Source organism: Poecilia reticulata, linkage group LG14, assembly GCF_000633615.1.
Source record: "Poecilia reticulata strain Guanapo linkage group LG14, Guppy_female_1.0+MT, whole genome shotgun sequence".
Taxonomy (NCBI): domain Eukaryota; kingdom Metazoa; phylum Chordata; class Actinopteri; order Cyprinodontiformes; family Poeciliidae; genus Poecilia; species Poecilia reticulata.
The window spans coordinates 15,956,933-15,976,930 of record NC_024344.1 but is presented as its reverse complement, the minus strand read 5'-3'; the positions used below and the strand labels follow the sequence as shown (position 1 = coordinate 15,976,930).

At 40.1% G+C, this 19,998-nt stretch overlaps 3 protein-coding genes across 4 annotated transcripts; 1 reads left to right on the top strand and 2 right to left on the bottom strand.

Moving 5' to 3' along the window:
* Positions 1 to 452: 452 nt before the first annotated feature.
* aspa (aspartoacylase) lies at positions 453 to 9,270 on the bottom strand. Its single transcript, XM_008428044.2, has 6 exons — positions 8,910 to 9,270; positions 6,583 to 6,778; positions 4,042 to 4,135; positions 3,450 to 3,557; positions 1,921 to 2,030; positions 453 to 1,509 (listed from the first exon to the last, which is right to left on the bottom strand). Exons 1-6 carry the CDS (start codon positions 9,161 to 9,163, stop codon positions 1,318 to 1,320), a joined length of 954 nt encoding a protein of 317 aa, XP_008426266.1. The 5' UTR covers positions 9,164 to 9,270; the 3' UTR covers positions 453 to 1,317.
* Positions 9,271 to 10,221: 951 nt separating this feature from the next.
* pho (phoenix) lies at positions 10,222 to 14,473 on the bottom strand. 2 transcript variants are annotated; one of them, XM_017308695.1, is made up of 6 exons: positions 14,125 to 14,472; positions 13,803 to 14,046; positions 13,589 to 13,716; positions 12,865 to 12,907; positions 12,599 to 12,774; positions 10,222 to 12,067 (listed from the first exon to the last, which is right to left on the bottom strand). In XM_017308695.1, exons 1-6 carry the CDS (start codon positions 14,298 to 14,300, stop codon positions 10,417 to 10,419), a joined length of 2,418 nt encoding a protein of 805 aa, XP_017164184.1. In that variant the 5' UTR covers positions 14,301 to 14,472; the 3' UTR covers positions 10,222 to 10,416. The 2 variants fall into 2 exon arrangements, with proteins under 2 accessions (XP_017164184.1, XP_017164183.1); XM_017308694.1 differs by having other exon boundaries at positions 10,222 to 12,774; positions 14,125 to 14,473.
* A 166-nt stretch (positions 14,474 to 14,639) lies between these two features.
* lg14h11orf54 (linkage group 14 C11orf54 homolog) lies at positions 14,640 to 18,746 on the top strand. Its single transcript, XM_008428043.2, has 9 exons — positions 14,640 to 14,655; positions 15,781 to 15,895; positions 15,988 to 16,086; positions 16,182 to 16,255; positions 16,354 to 16,455; positions 16,541 to 16,717; positions 16,951 to 17,100; positions 17,959 to 18,075; positions 18,164 to 18,746. Exons 2-9 carry the CDS (start codon positions 15,829 to 15,831, stop codon positions 18,335 to 18,337), a joined length of 960 nt encoding a protein of 319 aa, XP_008426265.1. The 5' UTR covers positions 14,640 to 14,655; positions 15,781 to 15,828; the 3' UTR covers positions 18,338 to 18,746.
* Positions 18,747 to 19,998: the final 1,252 nt, after the last annotated feature.

Below are 19,998 nucleotides of genomic sequence, written 5' to 3'. Positions count from 1 at the left end.
GCTGTGCAGCTGGAATAATTTTTACTTTTTTTCCCTTACTTCCGGATATCGCTATAATGTATAACCATGGCAACAATGTGTTTTGTTTTTTTTGTTGTTTTTTACAACCAAGAGCTCATTGGCAGCCAATTGACCCAAATTCTCTTTCATCGATTAGAATGGAAAAGTTGTGAAAACGTTATAGCAATTTATGCTATAAAAAAATCATGGCATAAATTGGCTTTAACTTTCGTATAATGACATCAAGCCATCTGATTTTTTTTTAAACACTTCAAAATGTATTTTTCTCTTCCTCCGTTGCACCCGTGAGATAATGTCCATCTACCAATGCTTGAGATAAACCGCTACAGAGTGCATCGTCATTGGATTTTAAACTGTGGTTGCATGTCGCCCTCTTGTGGTGGGAGGTGATATCTTCCCTTGGCTCTTCAGAGAAAAACAAAACGCCTACACGCTGATGTAATACATTTATTGAAAGGATAATTGTCACAGTACTTCACTGTTTAATATAAATGGTGCTCATAGAAATATTGCTGATTGAAAAATGACCAACAGTAAGACGACGGTGTTACACAGAGACGCACAAGACATTTAAAAACGTCAGACAGCACCATGACTTCTAGAAAATACTCAAAATCAAACATACATAAATAGACATATCAAAAAATACACGTTAATATAATTACAAAACACGTCTCACACTATCAATGGAGTGTAAAAGGAAGAGCTCATGTACCATCTCTCAAAATAACCTCTTCTGGATTAACATGTTTCACACAAAGTCTTCGCTAAATTTGCTGTGTTGAGTTTCTCTGGAAACCCCTCGAATAAGGCAACAATAGGGCAGCACCACAGATGCTATACTGGAGTTAAAGGTAGGTAGAATCAAAGGCCACACATAGCACACCCCAATAGGTCTTACAAACACGTTTCCAGGAGGAGACAACAGTTCTGGGTCAGAGGTCGTAGGTGTTGATCTTCCATGGCCTTCCTGAGCAGCAGTAGGAAACTCAAAGAGTGTGTTTGGAATGTTTAATAAGCCAACAGTAATGAGGCCTAGCCTTTAAAACGCTAATAAAAGTTCAGTTCATTTAATGTAAATAAATGGACAGTATCATAAATACTTAGCTTAATAGGTGATTTTTTTTTTTTTGCATAGTTAATTGATTTTTCTGATATTAAAAAGATAAAAATGAAATCAGATGTTATTTTGCACCGAGCGCTTTGATCTGCAACCTGTGCAAAATCTACTAACATATCTCTGCAGAGTTTTGTTGTTTAATTGGGGTTTTTTTTCTTGCCTTTCCGGAGAACATTTCATGCTTTCCTGATGGCACTCGCAGCCAAGGTTTCTCGCCTGGTGGTCACAAACGCCTGTTGTTTCTCGTAGTAGGCGGCCTCATTAATAAAAGTGGGATAAACGGTGCTGGAGCCTTGGTAGTGGATGGACTTCCCGTCGAATGTTTGGAACATTGGGTCGCCGGGGTTCAGCGGCTCCCAGTCACAGTCCTGAAACAACAACAAACAACGGCCGGCGGGGAAGTGATTTGACTGTGCTGCTAAAAAACATAAATAAATAAATAAATTTCCTCCTTCCAAATAACATATCAGAAAGCAATCCTAATGAAGTTGAAGGCAGCTGTACAGCGAATATGAAAGTATTCACCTCTCGGATGATGATGAATTTGGTCAGTCACTTTAAAAGAGGTGAATACCTATGCAATTATTTATTTTATGTTATACACTTTTATTTAATTGTCGTTATTTTTGAAGAAATCAGTTTTTTTAAATAAATGTTTTGTCAAAAAAGGGGAAATTTTGTTGATTATGATTAACCTGTAGAAGCAATAAAAAGAGAATATCATCCAAGGAAATTAATACTTTTTACAGGCACAGCATAATTTGCCTTCAGCCATTTACCTGCAGGTTGGGGTGAACCATGGCAATAATGTTCCCATTGGCGTCTCTGGGGTAGTCCATCCTCTCCAAGACCCGGAAGACTTCCACCGTACATGGAGGAAACTCCATTCCTAGCCGACACACAGGAGGCACACTCTGTGTTTTTGACAGAATCTGACGTATTAATGGGTCTGATTGTAACGGAAGATACAGCATCTTGAGCTAAAAAGAAAAAGACTTAATGTAGGCTAAAGCGTTCATTCCGTTTGTCCTTCGGTCAAATGTCAATGTATTTTCTTGGACCAACACAACATGGCACACAACTGCAAAATAGAAGAAATCTCTTCTTTTTTCCTCATTTTGCACACAAATCATCACAATATGTCATTGAATCATTTTGTAGCTCTCTACAAACTTTATCCAAATTCTGTCCTACGTTTGGGCAAAAATAAGTCAGGAAAAATCCACAAAAACACCTGAAGGTCAAGAGTCTGACGATGTGACAAAATCAAAACAAAAAAGTATCAGTATATCGGTACTGGTATCGGGTGTATTTATTTGGTATAAAATCAATACCAAAACATGCAGTATCGCATCCCTCAGGTTTTCAGTTGAGACGTACTATCCAGTCAACTTTCAGATGATGGGCTGAACAAGTTCCTTATCTTATGATCGACTCCTGCTTTAAACTTCTCTACAGCGTTTTCTCTGACCTGTCTGCTTTGCTCCTTGGTTTTCATGACGATGTTTGTTCTCCAACAAATCTCAGAGGCCTTCACAGAACAGCTGTGAAGTTTAAGTTAATGCATGTGACTGCTGAAAGGAACTGCGTTTTATTTAGCAATGCATTTCAATCAAGGCCAAAGGAACCACGAGTACCGATGCCTCAGCCACACTTTTATCCAGTGTCCTCATGGAGTAAGGTGCCCCTTTTCAGGACTCCTTACAGCCAAATCGGTCGTTTCATCGAGGCGTTCGGCTTCAATGCGCAGGAACATCGATTCATCTTTATGACGGGGCATTCATTAGCGCCGGTGTGGTCCCGCGACAGAAGGTTACCGCAACGTTGGCAGCCGCGCTCTCACGACACGGAAAGCAACTGGCTCCCAACAAGGGGGCCCATTCAACAGCAGGACAGTCGGGGGAGACCAACAGGCTGCAACTGGGACTTGGCACGGGCAGCTGGGCTTATGTAGAGGGAAGGAAAGCACAGCGTTCGGTGCCTTCGGGAGAGTGACGGGGGGCTGAGAGAGCAGAGCGGCGGATTGACGAACCAGATGAGAAGAGATTTGGAGATGAGTCAGCCTCATGGACATTTGCTTTATTATAAAATGTTTCTTTTTCTAGAACATAGCAGATGATTCATTGATAGCAGGCTGAGTCATTGAAAGGGAAGTTGTTGTTGTTGTTTTTTTTTTTAAAATAAACCGTTTGGCAATTTATGTTTACATGAGCTTCTGCTTCAGCCCAACAGTCACAGTTTAGTAAACATAAAAAGTCTTACGTCAGCAGAGATTCGCAGCCTAACGGAGCGGCTTTAAAAGCTCTACCTTCGTTAAAGAGAGAGATGAAGTCCAGGGCATGTTTCAGGATGACCCTCATAGCTTCGAAGATGTTACTTCTTAAAACCCCTTGAGGCTGAGGACCCACCTCCATACCTGCAACGAGACAATCCAAACGGTTGACGTTATTAAGAAATCACCAGATGCTTCACACAGGAGCAGGTCACAGGTGGCAGAGACACTTATTTGCATAAAACTGAGAGAACAAAAATCTAACATACAGCCTCCAAAGTATCTGTGTACCTCCCAATAATTAGTTAAATGTTTTTTTTAACCAAGTTGAAAAGAAACTATGTGGTTTAACAAAAAGGACCTGGTGTTATTCCGCCTTAAAACTTGACAACTTTTCTTATCAAAAATGGTAGATGTCAACAAAATGGAAATTGTGAAAGGTTAAAAAACAACAACAGAGAAACTCAAAATCCTTACAATGTTGACGAATATACGCACAAGTGAATGTCAGACTAGAAGTAAGTCATCTTTATATCGACAAATTAATCCCTTCAAAGTTATTTGATACTAACCTCATTGTAAACTATTTGAAAGAGCAGAGAAAATCCCTGGACAGTCAGAGACTCACCAACAGGGTGCTTGGCTACAGAGCGAGAGGTGGAATATTTCAGCAGAGGATGTTCATTCAGGAGAACAAGACAGCTAGCAGGAGCCAAGGCTTTCTGTAAAAACCAAAAAACCAAAAAGAACGTCATATATTTAAAAAAAAAGGCTTTTATGACAAAGACTTATGCAACACAGTTAAATGTTTTAGGTTTCTGCTTGACAAAGTGGAAAATTACATCAGAGCCAATTCCTCTAGGAGAAAACATGACAAATACAGTGCTGTGAAATAGTGTGTGCTCTCATTTTGGGTTTTCATTGGTTAGCTAGCAAGCGTGCCTGTATCTTGACATATCATCTATCTATCTATCTATCTATCTATCTATCTATCTAGCTAACTAGCTAGTGTGCCTGTATTTTGACATATCAGCTTGCTAGCTAGCAGGCTAGCTAGCTGTCTGTATGCTCACTAACAAATGTCTTGATTCTTTTTTTCTCTTTAATCAAATGCAACTCAAATAAATACAAAGAGCCCAAACTACAAACTATTTATTTTTAGCCATTCAGGACGTTTACAGCAGAATTTATGGTTCCCTTAGTTCCCAAGTTGTTCAGGTCCTCAAGTAGCAATGCAGCGTAATGTAGCAATAACGTCAACTAGCACATCCAAAATGTTTTGGAATAAAAAATACATTTCTTTTTAGGTGGTTTTGGAAACTGACGGGAAAATGACTTCTACGTCTGGCAGGAATCAAGGTGTGGCTAGTAAAACTGAACTGTGAAGATTGTTTTTAATCACAGAGAGACTGGTGTAAGAAAATCTTCTGTAATAACTCTCCCAAAAGCATGCAGAGAAACATTCTCATAGATTCTTAGTGACCGTGTTGCCCATCTACTTAATTTCTCCTTAGAAGAGTCAAACAACTCGACAAGAAACCGTCCGTCGTTCTCAAAACAGCGGCGTGGATTTAACTGAGCACATCAGGCGGGAGGTAAATATAGAAAGGCTTTGCTGCATGGCCATGCATAAGCTGCAAAAAGCCTTTAAGAATGTACGTCAAAAAAAGTACAACGAGGATTTTAGATGCATTTCCTGTAATCTGATTTTAGTGGTAGCTACTTTAGATTTGTGCGACAAAATTTTCTGTGTATAAAAACAGCCGATTCAGCCTTTCTAGTGATATTTTTGATTTTTCTTGTTTGCCTCAGCAATGTTTCTCCTGCATCAAAAGGAACTGCTTTTTTAAAGATTTTTTAATGACAGCAGAATGAACTCCAAATATTACCCGATTACTGAAAAATTAAGGAATAAAATATACTTTCCTGTGAAATACTGTGTGTTATAACACTCCAGATTCCTTAACTATATAACAAAACTTTGTTGTAATAATTAATGGTTGTTTTCTAACCAAAACCTAGACCCTTTTCATTAGAACAACCATACTAACAAATAATGTCTTCTCTAGCAACATCATGGTTAAAAGACTTTGTTACAAGCAGAACAAGCACCAAGCAGCTCTAATTGTAAATTTTTTGAAAAACAATCTTTGTTTTTTCTCAGGCTAGTGCCAGCACAAACCAGTCAAAAGTTTATGAGTTTTACTGGGTTAATCCTTCACGTAGCCTTTCCAACCCGACACGGTAAAGCATAGCAGGTCATTTTTATCAGTAACGTATTCTAACTGGATCTGATTATAGACCACAAGTCTTAGTTAATCACTGACTGGAAACATAGAGAGAACCAGCACCTCCTTGTCTTCTCTTCTCTTCATAGTTCTCTTTTTTTTTTTTTTACCCAATTTTGCCCAAAATAAAAAACGTTTTGCAAATATACAACTCGCAGGAGGAATCGTCTCTGTGGTGAAATGTACTCTGCACCCTTAAATTTAATTATATTTTATTAAGATTTAATGTGATAAAACAACGCAAAGTAGCAAACAATTGCACGGTGTAAGAAACAAGATGAGAGATTTTCTAAATTTGTCATAAATATCCCAAGAAAGGTAGCATGCCATTATATTTAGCTCCCTTAACACTGATGATTAAAATAAAACGTGCCACTAACAAGCGCAACCCTGAAGCTCTGCTGCCAACTCGGATGTTTGCAGCCTCTGATCTACTCCTGTCATCGTTTTCAGACTTAATATGTCCAGCAGCATGATGCCGCTACCATAATGATGTTTCACAACACCACTGTGCTCAATGTCTGGTTTTCTACTGCAGGTGGCTTTTGCATGTAGGTCAGAAACTTTTGATTTTGGTCTCGTCTAACCTTCCTCTACATATACACTTCGTCGATGTGATTTGTTTTGCAAGCTGCAAATTGGGATGATTTTTGACTTTCTCTCAGCAGTTGTTTTATTTCTGACGCTTCATGCGGATTCTTCTACCTGAGCTTCATTATATAAACCCCCCATATAACATGTAGTTTGTACAACTTTGTCGCAGTGACAAAAATGTAAAAAAAAAAAAAAAATAGCTTTGTAAGGATCTGCATGTCTGGTAGGCCTTTCTTCAAAGTAACATTCCTACAGGTCGACTTAAAACTGCCGCGGCGGACCCTCACCTTGATGTAATTCATCATCTGCAGATTGAAGGCGTCTTTGGAGCTCTCCAGGATCAGAGTGCAGCCCATGTTGGACGTGGTGTTGTGGAGGTCGAAGATCACGTCGTAGGCTTCGGCGCTTCCTTTGGGGCCGAACATCCTGTTGATCTCCTGGGCCCTCTGCACCTCGTAGGGCAGCTCGTCGCCTCCCGTTGCGCTGGACGACACAAACGGTGTCAAATGTTGAGACTTGAGAGGTAGAAACAGCAACAGGTTTGACGGAAAATTTGTTTAAAAAAAAAAAAAAAGACGACTGTGGTTTGAGTGTACCATTCTCATGGTCTTGTGTGTTCGGATCACAGAATCTGTGAGTTTCTTTTCAGGTTAAACTCCCACCGAACATGCTTCTCTCCCTCAACTTCGATCCGCTCGTTCTAATGCATTTCAAAAACAACAACCTCTAAACCACAGGAGGTTTTTTTATTTTTTATTTTTAAGAAAAAGAGCCTCTGCAGTCCACATTCTCTCACCCTCATAGCATACGGCCCTAGGACGCCGTTTTCTCCAAATATCAGCACGCTGTGGAGAAATGTGGACTCCAGCACGTATGGGTTCACAGCTGAGAGACGTGCTGAGTTTGAGGAAAAGTAGAGCTGTCAGAGAAGTTTTTTTAATGAGCTGTTTTTAGAAGCGCTTCATCTCCTTGAGAGAGGACAAACAGGATGGCAGCTGCACAGTTTTAAAATTAACCAATGTATCTCTCAGATAATTTGAGGATAAATGACCTTTATAGGAAAAAACATTGAAGATTCATGTGTGTGTCCAAAGTTTCACTGGAATGTTTAAACCAAAGGTTAGTGGCCAGGGTAAACACGGTGCTGTGAATAAGTATTTAACCCCCATTACAGACTTCTCCTGGTTTTGCTCATTGAAATGTTTCAGATCAGACAAATTTCAACGTCAGATAAGAGAAAATAAGAACATGAACAGCAAAAACGCATTTTCAAATGATGATTTTGTTAAGGCAAACAAAGCCACCCAATCCAATCTGGTACTTTTGTACAAGAAATGTAGTAGGCCAAAAATATTCAAAAACAAAGTGTTATATCAAGTTCAAAAGACGTCCAAGGATGGATAAAGTCATTTAAATTCATCAATCTGGAATGGTTACAAAAGGCAAAATCATGAACATTTTAAAGTGACCTAGTCAAAGTCTGGATTTAAACCCCTATTAGAAGCTGTAGTGTGGGCTTTAATAGGCCGTTCATCCTGGAAAACCCACAGTGATGTAAAAGTCAGATATATGAACACTTGGAGGCAGCTGATGAAGGGAGCAACTTCCACCAAGCACCTTGCTTTGCTACAAAAACAAAATATTAAAAAGTATTTTTGCTTAGTTTGATAAAATGATCTTATTCCATTTAAAATAAGGATAATAATTWATACATGGTATTTTTTTCCCTGCTGTAAGTGAAATAAATCTGCCAGTGGAACTACTACGTTTTGAACAATGTTCAAGAATTACTGACTCAAAAACAAGCTAGTACATCTTGCTGAAAAGTTACTTGTAAGTTAGTTTGTGCCATTTTAAGTCTAAGGAGATATTTGCACTGGGAATTAGACAAAAAAATACTTGGTAAGACTTGGTGTTTTTGCAATATACAACACATCAGAATAGATGGGATGGCTGTGGCCAGTCGGTGTGATAAACCAGGTGTTTTTCCATCCAAACCCAAGCGGATCGCGCGTGCTCGTGCACGGCGCCTGCACGAGCGTTTGCGTAATACCCTGTTCTCCTTCCGAAATCAGAACAACAGAAAGCGACAGCTCAAACGGTTCGGTATCATTGCGCAGCTCGGTCACGTTCCGCTCACGTTGCTCCTGCAGGGTGTCTGGGAGTCAGCTGCTGCCCGGCCAAGGAGGAGGGAGACGCGGGAGGAGGGGACACGCCGCTCCGCTGTTATTGGCTACTGGACCCAAACACCAACCTATGATACCAACATGCTGGTGCTGATCCACGTGACGTGACAGAGAAACGACCATAGGTACAAGACTTGGGTGACCTTTGTAATATACAGTGGAAGTTATGTTGCAATGTGCCTCCTAGCTCCCCGCGCGCGCCTGTTTTGTACACCGCGTGCCTCATTCATACACTTCATGCTGCTCATTCATACAACACTTCATGTTGCGTAAGTGCGTTCAAATGTCTTATAAAACACAATAAACCGAGCCCAACCCGCTACTGGAGTCATTAGTGTATTTTGTGGATCTCCAACACAAAGTTTCAGCAGCAGAACCCCATGCAGACCCCGTCATCCAGCCGTCACCTGTCCCCCGTGTTTGTTTACCTGAGGTTCTCCGGAGTGAAGGCCCGGTTCAGGTCCGTGTCCACGTATCTAACGCACTTCTCCACAGCCTTCGGGTTCGTGATGAAGGGCTTGATCTCCAGTCCTTTCCTTTGGATCTCAGCGCTGTTCTGCATCCACAGATTAACAAGTGTCACGCCGGACATTTCGTTCCCGTGAGTCCCTCCGAAGATCGCCACTCTCCTGGCCGCGTCAAACCGCGCCGTGTTGTTGTTGTTGCTGCTGCCATTGGACATGACTGGAAGGTGGGAGCCGCTGCCGAGCGGTGTGTGGATGCTGCTGACACGCTGGTCTCTCTCTCTCTCTCTCTGTCTGTGGTTGGAAAGTTTCCAACCGGAGCCGCACAGACTCGCCGTTTTAAATCCTCTGTTGGGGCTGCGTGTTGACGTAACGAGCGTGCTCAGCCGCAGAGCTCTTCAGTCAGCCGTTACTGAGTGGAGGCCAGTGGCGGTTGTAGCGTGAATGGCGCCCCGGGCCACACCCACTCATATTGCCGTCCCAAAACACAACAAAACACTCATTTTCTAAGCTAAACACACAGAAAAAGCTAGATAAAAATTATTAGACAAACAGATAGATACAACTGAAACAGGGAAAGAATAATGGCACTATGCATAGCCGGATTTACCAGAATAAGGGCCTCTGGGCTGGAGAGGTTTTGGTGCCTAATCCCAACTAAATAAATAAATAAAATATGTTGCAAATTACAGAACATTAATAGTTAGGGCTGCACATTTACAAGTATAAATCTTTTTGACTCAATGTTGGTCCCAATTAAAGAAAAGTATAATTTTTAAATTTCTTTGTGCTGTTGAAATTGATACAAATTCAACAGTAGCTCATTTCACATGTGGTGTTTTTTTACCACATTAACAGTATATTTTTTGTGTCCTCCCAAAAAACTCAGGGGCGTAGGCCGTTTCTAAAGTCTGGCCCAGGCACTTTCTAAGTTTCTGATTAGTTCATTTGCAACTTTTGTGTCATTACCTTTCAAAATGCTGGTTGATGATCTTAGGAGAAAGTTACTATCCACTGTGAAACAAATCTCGGATCAACACGGTCTGGAAATCCAATCGGACAGGAAGAAGCAAACACCAAAAAGAACATAAAAAGTGAGCTTATAACTTTTAAGTGCGGGCGACAAAGACCTTAAAAATTGGAGATGTGTCTCGTGACCTGATGAAGTTAGAATTGAAGTGTTTGTCCATAATGAATTATGTAGGGGGAAAAAAGGGAGAAGCCTCCAAGCCTGATATCTTTTTCTTTTAATAAAATATGTAGTTTTTATGAAAATCATTTACATTTTCGTATATTACGTCTCAATTTAAAAATAATTGAGAATTATTCTGGTGTAAAAGTGTTGTGATACAAAATTAAATATAGGAAAAAAAACCTAATTCAGAACCCAAAAGGTTTTAAATTTCAACATTGTCACCCTAAAATGGTTGACGGTTTACAATAAAATAAATAAAGCTTATGACATCATGATCTATCTGGTGAGCTGTTTTAAGTCAGAGAGAAAGTCTTTATCTGGGTTATAAAGTTTTCTTCTTGCATTAAGCTTTCTTTTCCTCTCCACACAGTGAGAGGAAGACGTCTCGAGTTCTGCTGGAAACGTTTTAGATGACGCCGAGTTAAACCTAGAACCAGCCCCAGGATTTGTTCTGTCCTTCTCTTCAGTTTGATGGCTCTCTTCATCCGGGACTTCCCGTCTGCTTTTCCTCTTCTTCGTCTTATTCACAACCGCCGCTTCTTCGGTTTGAGATTGCTCAACACTCTCCAAAGTTTCCGTGAGCCTTTTAGTTCTCTTGCGTTTCTCTTTATTCTTGACCAGCGCTTCAGACGTTTCCTCCAGCTCCCTTTCCTCACTCTCGGGGACAGTTGCTGACCTCTTCTTTTTCTTCTTGCCATCTTTTGATTCTCGCAAATGTTCAGAAACGTCTGCTGATTCGGCGGCTAACTCACCAGCGCTGACCTCAGGCTTTTCAGCACAGCCCTCATGAGCAGATGGAGACGGTTCCTCATCATCAGCAGAAAGGACGGAATGGGTCCTTTTATTTTTCTTTTTGCGCACAAGCTGCGAATAGTCACCATACTCCAACATGTCCTCTGAGTTACTCACGCTGATATCATCCTTCATTCTCTTTTTCGTCTTCTTGGTCTCCTGCTCAATCTCTTGCTTCTCTTTTGGAGTTTTCTCTACGCTTTCATCTTCTTCCGCAAGTCCTACTTGGTCATTCACATGTTTCTTTTTCTTCTTTTTATAAACAAAGTCTGTATTTTGTGGCACGCTTGAGGCATCGTTTGACAGGTCCACATCTGTCTGATCGTCATTAGGCGACTGGCTCTTCTTTTTGTGTTTTTTTCTTTTAAACCCACTGGATTCCAGTGTTTCCTGAAAAACTTCACCATTACTGGAATGATCTATTGCCTCTGTGTGTTCAGTTGTTTCATCCAGATCTGAAGAGTCCTTTTTCTTTTTCTTCCTTTTCTTTGGGACATGTACGTCATTCGTCGCAGACTCTGCAGCTTTGTTGGTCTTTAAAGAGTCTGTAACAATATTTCCATTTTCACACACTACAACAAAATCCTCCTCCTTCCACTGGTCTGATTGTTCATCCGCCTCCTGTCCGAGATATTGGTTTTCACATTTCTTTTTCTTCTTCTTCTTTTTCATGCAAGGAGCTTCCACTTCCACGGTGATAATCAAGTTTGAGGAGGGATCAGTCTGATGACCCCCGGCTCCCTCTAGACTCTGATCTTTTCCTTCCTCTACACATTTATCATCTTCCTCATCCTTTTTTTTCTTCTTCCTCTTCTGTACCTTGATTATTCTACACTCTATATCATTATATTGTACACCTGTTTGTTCGTCCGCCCCAGTATGAGGGTCTGTTGCTTCTCTGGCGCTCTGCTCTGCACTCACCCCACCGCATGTGGCGTCGCTTTTGTTGCCAAGCATCTGTTCATTGTCTTCAGGAATAAGACCACTTGCTCTACTTTCTTTTCCTGATGATCTGCTGTTCTTTCCCGTTTCAGTTTCAGCAGGGAGGCTTCCAGACGTTGACACTCGTTCATCAACCGACTCCGTCTCTTCCAAGACTTCATTGGACTTCTTTGTTTTTGAAGACGACGCCCCCCTCGACGAGGGTATCCATGTTTCTTCTTCTTCACGATTCTTTTTCTTCTTCTTTTTCTTCTTTTCCATACAAGGAGCTTCCACTGCCTCGGTGATAATCAGGTTTGAGGAGGGATCAGGCTGCTGGCCCCCGGCTCCCTCTAGACTCTGATCTTTTCCTTTCTCTACATATTTGTCACCTTCTCCATCTTTTTTTATCTTCTTCCTCTTCTTTACATTGATTATTCTACACTCTATCTCATTATTTTGAACACCGGTGTGTTCGTTCGCCCCAATATGAGGGTCTGTTGCTTCTCCGTCACTTTGCTCTGCACTCACCCCACCGCATGTGGCGTCGCTTTCGTTATCAAGCATCTGTTCATTGTCTTCAGGAATAAGACCACTTGCTCTACTTTCTTTTCCTGGAGATCTGCTGTTCTTTCCCGTTTCAGTTTCAGCAGAGAGGCTTCCAGACGTTGACACTCGTTCATCAACCGACTCCGTCTCTTCTGAGATTTCATCGGACTCCTTTGTTTTCGAAGACGACGCCCCCCTCGACAAGGGTATCCATGTCGATATTTTGTGCGTCATCCTTCCCGGTCTTCCCTGTGGCTCGCGTGCAGCATTGTAGTGTTCTTCATTCTGTTGCGTTTCTTCACTGGATCCCTTTCTAGGATTGTACCATGGTTGGGAGTTCTTTGTTTTCGACACCACAAAGAGCTTCTTTTCCTGTGAGTTGACAAAAATGGCATGTATTCCTCAGGAAGAACTTTAACAAGCCGTTTTTTTCTCTTCCTTAGACGTTAGCAGCGCACTCACCACCACTCTGATGTCTTCATCTTCTGTAGTTTCGTCTTTCTCTCTAAAACAGAAGTGGGACAACATTATGTTTTTTTTTGCCACTGCTCTACAGCCAGAATGAAAGTATAGGACCATTACACAACTGCTTCAAATTCAAGAAACATTATTTAATTTCTAGCATGACTTTATGACATGTAAGGGTGATGATATTGATCTGGTGATCAACATTCAAGAGAAATTTATGGTTTGGGTAAAACTTCCACAAAAACTATTTACTTTCTTGGTTGACGTACATCCAAATTTGCTCTCTTTCTATACAGGTTGTCAGAACATAACAAAAGAGTATCTCACCAACATTTGAATTAAAAAAAAAATCCTCAAAACACTGGATGATCTTTGACTTTTTAAAAATATTTAAGTAATTATCTTTTTTTTTTTACATTTAAGACCTTAAGAGGGGTTAACCTGGCCAGAACCACACCTGATCTGATCAGCAACATTTCATGGGTTAAATGTCTTTATATGCAAGCCCTTTTTAATGGTTTTAAGGAACTTTGCAAAAACAAGTCTTATGGGACTAGCCTCATTCATCTGCTTTTGATTTATTATTCAATGGTATGTCTACACTCCTCACTCATATAGAAGGTAACGTGTTTTCTATGCCTCTTCAACAAAATTTTGTTTGAGAGTTTTAAGTGTAGGCACGTGTTTTAAATACGCTAGTCTGGTTAAACAAACTTACTTTGACATCGGAGATATGGGCTCTCCGTCCTGGTCCACAGTTGGTAGAGACGCCAGCAGATCTTTTTCTGTCTGATAGCTGTCCCAAAGCTGTTCTGCACATCTGAAGAAACCTCCCATGGCGTAATACTGCAATCAAAATACATGTGCACCTTTTTTTTTAAAGTCTTCAACATAAGGAAAAGGGCATTTAAGTTTTCATTTTGTGGTCGTACATGAAGTTTTCTGTTCTGATAATATGGTAACCTAGTCATCATTCTCTCTTCGAGAAAATCAAAGGTGAACTTTGGTGTTGTGCAGCTTTTCTTCTTCTGCTTTCTGTCATCTGGATGTTCCTCCTCAGATGTGGATGCGTCATATTCATTTTCTGGTGAATCTCTGAAGTTTGATCTCCTGCTTAAGCGCCTCCGTCGTTGAGGTGCACATTTCTGAGTGATGAACAAGCTGTCCCCGGAATCACTATAAACACACATACAGTTTCAATAAGGTACACCAGACTCACTCCGCCTACTGGAGCAGCATCATTTTAGTTTTTACCTGTTCGTATCCTGTCCATTGTGCTGCTTCAGAGAGGACATCAGAAGCCTTGATATTTCCTCCACATCATCAGGAGGGCAATTCACCAACATTATGTCACCTGGCTGAGCTACCACATTAGCTTCTGTGAAGCTATCTGGGAGAACACAAGAGGAAGAAGGAACTGCTTCTGACATCGTGTTATCTTAGTGAGGAATCACGAAAACTACAGATGCAGACGGAAAAAACAACCACCAACGAATTATTTGGTTTGTCTGATAAAGACGAACAGCGGCACCAAAACAGGGGTGAGTGGAAGACGCGTGTACGGATAAACCCGGAAGTACGGATAAACCCGGAAGTGTTTAAACATTAGCATCGTGACGAACTTAGAAGAGCAAGCGTGACATGAACATCCGGGTCGCGCGTAAACTTCACCGCCATGTTGTGAGTGGCAGTTTTGTCGCCTCACACTAGAAAGCTGAAAAACGACAGGAAGCGAGAACATATCGGCAAAGCAGAAGGGGTAAAGTACCAAAAATAAATAAATAGGTAAGAGCACTGCTTTGACATATTTTTACCCCAGCCAAAGTAAAAAGTCCAATAAATTAGTCAAGTAAGAATAAAAATGCATTTGGTAAAAAAAAAAAAAAGTAAAAAAAAGTTGCTCAATAACTTAATGTGTTGATTTTTTTAAGTATAGAATTCTGGACACATTTTTGGCATTTTAAAGACTGAAAGAAATTAAATCAAAAATACATATAAATATATGCTGTATACATTGTATTTACTTTACCACCACAGCATGTTTAGCTGATAGAAAGCAACTTAAATAGAACARCAAGATTCACGCTTTAACATAATCTGTAGGCGTGTGTCTGTATATCTACATTAACTAAAATATTTCTGCTCTTCATTCACTGGAATTAGTCACATCCAGAATTATTACTCAACCACCGCTGTACATAATAAATAAAATAAAATCATAATAATAATAATAATAATAATAATAATAATTGTTGGTGTTTAGATTATTTCTCACCCAAAAATAATCTACATTTAAGGGTTCACATTCACAATTTCTTTTTGAGACAAATCAACTTTAGTGCATTCAAGTGACGTTGTGGAAAGAACTTTACTAATCCAAAAAGTCTGTTGTAGAGATTTCTACGATCATTATTTCGTCAGTTCGCTACATGTGAATATTGTTTATTTCTTTCTCAGTGAATGCTGAAACTAACATAGCTGTATATGAAAAGGACTCACCGAAATGAGCTAAAACGTGAATTTTTGTGTTACGAGACAAATATTGTTTTGCTCTCCAAGGCGAACTTGCCTCTCAGAATATGGCGAACCCGCTCCTGTGACCAATCAAAGACCACACAACAGCCCTGATAGAAGCAAGATAGTTCAGTCCACTTCCGTTTGAAGCTAAAAGCGAGCGGAAAAGCTTAATATAAGCTAATGTCTTTTTACTTCACCAATTAACTTTCTTACATATTTTTTGCACAATTTATATATGCTAYTAAAATGTTTCCACTATTATTTGTTTGAAATTAAGCCAAAACAAAAATCTTAGTTTTCCCAGTTTTAAACCGGAAATGAGGAGGAACCTCCTCGCCAGTGTTTCCTCTTTGGTTGGACTTTAACCCTAACTGTTCCTGCTTGTCTCTGCAGAACTAGCAGCCACAGAGCAGATTCACTGTCACTGTGGAAGAAGTTGATATGGCAGACATCAGCAAAACAGAGAAAGTTCAGCTGCACGCCCCGGCCCTCGAAGAGCTGCGAGGAGGTAGGGACTTACTAGAGAAAGAGAGTCAAAGTTCCCCATGCATGTTTATAAAATTGGATTTTCAGTTTGACAGCGCTGCTTGCTGGTTACAGTGTTGCAGGCTGGGCTGGAAGCCAATTTTGCAGAAGTTCAAGTGAGTGTTGTGGAATGTCCAGATCTCACCAAGGAGCCTTTCCTTTTCCCTGTCAAAGGTATTTCATAGATCAAAATTCAAGTGAACGCTTGAATAATGCTGTCCTGGAGTATTTGTTAACATTTCTTTGCCTTTTCTGTTCGTGTCCTGAAGGTCTGTGTGGTAAACCTCGCATTACTGATGTTGGAGGTGTACCATATCTGATACCTTTGCCTCAAACACATAAGGTTGAGATTTTTTTGAATGCATATGTTGCAGATTTTGCATGCTGTCAATTTTAGTAAAGACTTTTTTTTTTTTTTTTTACTGTATATCCTTATGTTAGGAATATAATATGAACATAATATCCAAGGAGCTGGAGCTACCGGGGGCTTTTATCCTTGGAGCAGGAGCCGCCCCTTCCAGAATTACCGGGATGAACGCTGAGGTGAATTATTATATACAAGAAATTGACTTTTTGTAATTATTTTTTTTATTTAATAATTAATAAAACGGAACGCTGTGACCTACAGCTCATGCCTCTTGTTCTCACTGAGGCTGAAGGAAGACCAGCAGTCAACGGGAGCTACTTTTCCTCCATCAATCCAGCTGATGGTCAGTGTCTGCAAGAAAAGTACAGTGACAAATTCTCTGACTGCAACTTTGGACTCCTGGCGAATCTGTATGCCTGCGAGGGGAAGCCTGGAAAGGTATCAGTGTCAAAGTGGATTTCAGTCTTGGAGGAAATGAGTGAAGGCAGATATTTTAAAATCAATGTAAGATAATGAATATATTGGGGGGTGAAGGGGGCGAAAAATTAACCCAACTCTTTTATTAACTGTATGCACTTTAGCCCCATCACAAGTGTGCTCTGAAACATTAACTGAAGGTCAGGGAGCTGATGAAGCAGGTCGCTCCTCTCTGCCTGTGTGCGTCTCTCCAGGTCATAGAGGTGCGTGCCAAAAGGAGGACAGGAAGCAACAGTCTGGTAACAGCACTGAGGAAGACTCTGGAAGCTCAGTATCCAGAAAAGAGCCTGGCTCTGGGAGGCACCTTCGTCATCCAGAAGGGAAAGGCTAAAATCCACATTATGGTAAATACTGGATTAGGCTGAGATTCTGATAACGTTGAGTAAAAAAAAAAAAAGTATAACCTGATCTAATTGTTTTTTGATTTAAAGCTGAATGCCAAAATGTTCGTAGCAACACCAAGCTTAAAAGAGTTGGTCCAGATGGGTCTGGGAAGTTGTTATTGTTGGTATTGGTTTCTTTACCTGTTGTGCTAAAAAAATCAGAACTATTCTATTATTTTTATGTGTCCTTCTCTCAGCCAGCTGACCTGCAGTGCGCAGCAACAGAGGGATCATCTTTACATCCTTAAAATCATACTTACAAAAACTAAGTCTTTTTTTTTTTAGTCTAGTAGCCTTTTATAACCATCAAATTAAGTATTAATTCAGCAAAAAATACGTAATTACTTTGATCCCTATGTCACGTTCAAAAATCTGAAAAATAATACAAATAAAAAACCTAATTTAGAAAAAAAATTACATTTATAGCTAAAACTTGTTTTTGCGCTCTTCCAACAGACAATGGTGCATTAAATCGTTTTTTTGTGTGTATTTGTGGACATTTTGTTGTCCTCATTAAAAGATCTAAAACAATAGGAATGACATGAAGGCAAATGTTAGCTGTTTTTAAATTTAGCTTTCGTACCTCGGCATACAATTAAACTGGAAGCTAACCTATTTGTATACATGATGTGATGCAAAACACAGAACTTTACTATGACTGCTTATTGTGGCTATTTAAGATAGAAAAGAAAAGGCGTACATAAAGAAAAAAAAACTCAAAAAGTTTGAGATTAATCTAAGGGACCTAGTACGCCGTCGTACTTTGGCTACTGGGAGACACTCGCACTGATTTATTTCTGTGCTCTGGATCATCGATAGCCCAGGGAGTTCTCAGCCTGCCCTCTCAACACCGACGGCGAAGTCAACAACTGGCTGAAGCACTTTGAGGTCAGCGCTCCGCTCATCTGCCAGTCTGTACTCGTATCCAGAGACCCTGTGAGTAAAAGCAAAGCAGCCTCAGTAACTATACAGAGGAACAGATCGTGGCGTTTGCGGGTCACTTTCTCTTGTCCTGCGTTTCCAGGGCTTGGATTTGCGTGTGGAGCACACCCACGGCTTCAGCCGCCACGGAGAAGGTGGCCACTACTACATCGACACCACGCCCGACACCGTGGAGTACCTGGGCTACTTCCTCCCCGCAGAGTTCGTCTATCGCATCGACAGACCCAAAGACACACACACCGTCGGTCGAGATTGAAAAAAAGCTTAATAAGCAGTGATGACAATGGAGGTTTGGTTGTATAAGCACATCGTACTGATAGTACACAGTTTATATGTCAGTCCTAATCATTTCTGGTTTTAAATCAAGTCTGCTCCTGAGAAGCAATTGTCAAAGGAAGTTATTAGTACTGTACTGACATTGTCTCTGAAAAATGTGGTGGAGGACCTTGAGGCTTCAATCGTAACATGATTTTAAATGTAAGAATGATGTCTTTGATCATGGGATATAAGCATTCAAATTTTAAAATACTGTCTAAATGAATAATGCAGTGAATTCTAGACGGTGTATTATTCTGAAAGGAGGTGATCTCTGTTTGTATTTTGTCATTGCTCAGCTACATTTTCAGTATGTAATGACATAATAAACTCGCATCCCTCTTACACCTAAGTCTATGACTTCCTGTCACCCGTCTGACAGAAAAACTTTTCATTTGCCAATTTGTCGTCTCTCCTACTCGGCTAAACTGTTAAAGGAACACATTCTAAGCTGTCTGCAGATCTGCAAGTGACTGCAGCTGGGATTTTAAAGAAATCCCCAACTTCATGACTTGACCACAGGGACCAAAACCCTACATCATGATTCCCTACAAAGAATATTGTAATTTGCCTTTTGAGAAATTGAGAAGTAGTTCCTCGATTTATGCAAACGGCGCCTCATTAAATGTGACTCAGACGTGCAGAAAATATTTCCTGTTATTTTGGATCTCACAGTGTGCAGCTTTTGGCAGTTCTGCGATCATGTTAAGCAGCAACTTATATTAAAAAGCGCTTTATTTCCGTTTGAAAGCTGCCCGCTACCATGGAAGAACAACAGAAAATCGCTCTAATAAACATGTAATTACTAGAATCACGATACCCTGACTTTGTATCCCTCTGAAAAATGAACCCATTTAAATAAAGAAATCCCTCCATAGGTGATACCACGATAGAGAGCGTTCATTTTATAGTGTTAACACGGTGCTGTAAGTGGTCCGGTATGAAACGGGGGTGATAGAACAACACAGCACTTTTAAATGTCAATAATCAGAATATCGAAATTGTTTCCGTTGTTTTAAAAGGTTTATGTCAGACTGCCTTTCCCCCATCGACACACCCTGCATCTTAGGGGGTTAAAAAAWTTTTTTTTAAAAAGATGCGCACATTGCGCAAAACTCTGAAACAGGAGAAGGGGGAAATAAAACGGAGCAACGAACTAGATGTGAATTATGGCATAAAAACATAATTCATAAAAACATGAATTATGTTTTTATGAATTAAAACATAATTCATAATTTATAAAATTATAAAAACATAAATTTTTTTTAAAAATTAAAAAAATAATTTTTTTTAAAAAGATGCGCACATTGCGCAAAACTCTGAAACAGGAGAAGGAAATAAAGCGCTTTTTAATATAAGTTGCTGACGAACTAGATGTGAATTATGGCATAAAAACAGAGAATCCGACGCTGAACAGTGAAAAATCAACTCATGATATGAAACACATGACAATTAGGAGGCGCAGCAGGTGAGTGAAAAATACTGATGGTCAATAAATGATCAAATAAATCTAGCAACAGGAAAGAAACTAAAGTGGACATAGCAATAAACCAAGAGAGGATAAAACTAATCAAAGGAAACTAAATGGAAATGAAAGAACAA

Coding starts and splice junctions, on each gene's coding strand:
- aspa (XM_008428044.2), bottom strand. CDS start 9,163: ATGTCCAATGGCAGCAGCAACAACAACAACACGGCGCGGTTTGACGCG. Junction 4,136..6,582: donor AGATGATGAATTACATCAAG/GTGAGGGTCCGC, acceptor TGGTTTTTACAG/AAAGCCTTGGCTCCTGCTAG. Junction 1,510..1,920: donor TGGTTCACCCCAACCTGCAG/GTAAATGGCTGA, acceptor TTGTTGTTTCAG/GACTGTGACTGGGAGCCGCT.
- pho (XM_017308694.1), bottom strand. CDS start 14,300: ATGTCAGAAGCAGTTCCTTCTTCCTCTTGTGTTCTCCCAGATAGCTTC. Junction 14,047..14,124: donor AATGGACAGGATACGAACAG/GTAAAAACTAAA, acceptor GTGTGTTTATAG/TGATTCCGGGGACAGCTTGT. Junction 12,775..12,864: donor ATGAAGACATCAGAGTGGTG/GTGAGTGCGCTG, acceptor GTCAACTCACAG/GAAAAGAAGCTCTTTGTGGT.
- lg14h11orf54 (XM_008428043.2), top strand. CDS start 15,829: ATGGCAGACATCAGCAAAACAGAGAAAGTTCAGCTGCACGCCCCGGCC. Junction 16,456..16,540: donor TTACCGGGATGAACGCTGAG/GTGAATTATTAT, acceptor TGTGACCTACAG/CTCATGCCTCTTGTTCTCAC. Junction 17,101..17,958: donor AGGCTAAAATCCACATTATG/GTAAATACTGGA, acceptor GATCATCGATAG/CCCAGGGAGTTCTCAGCCTG.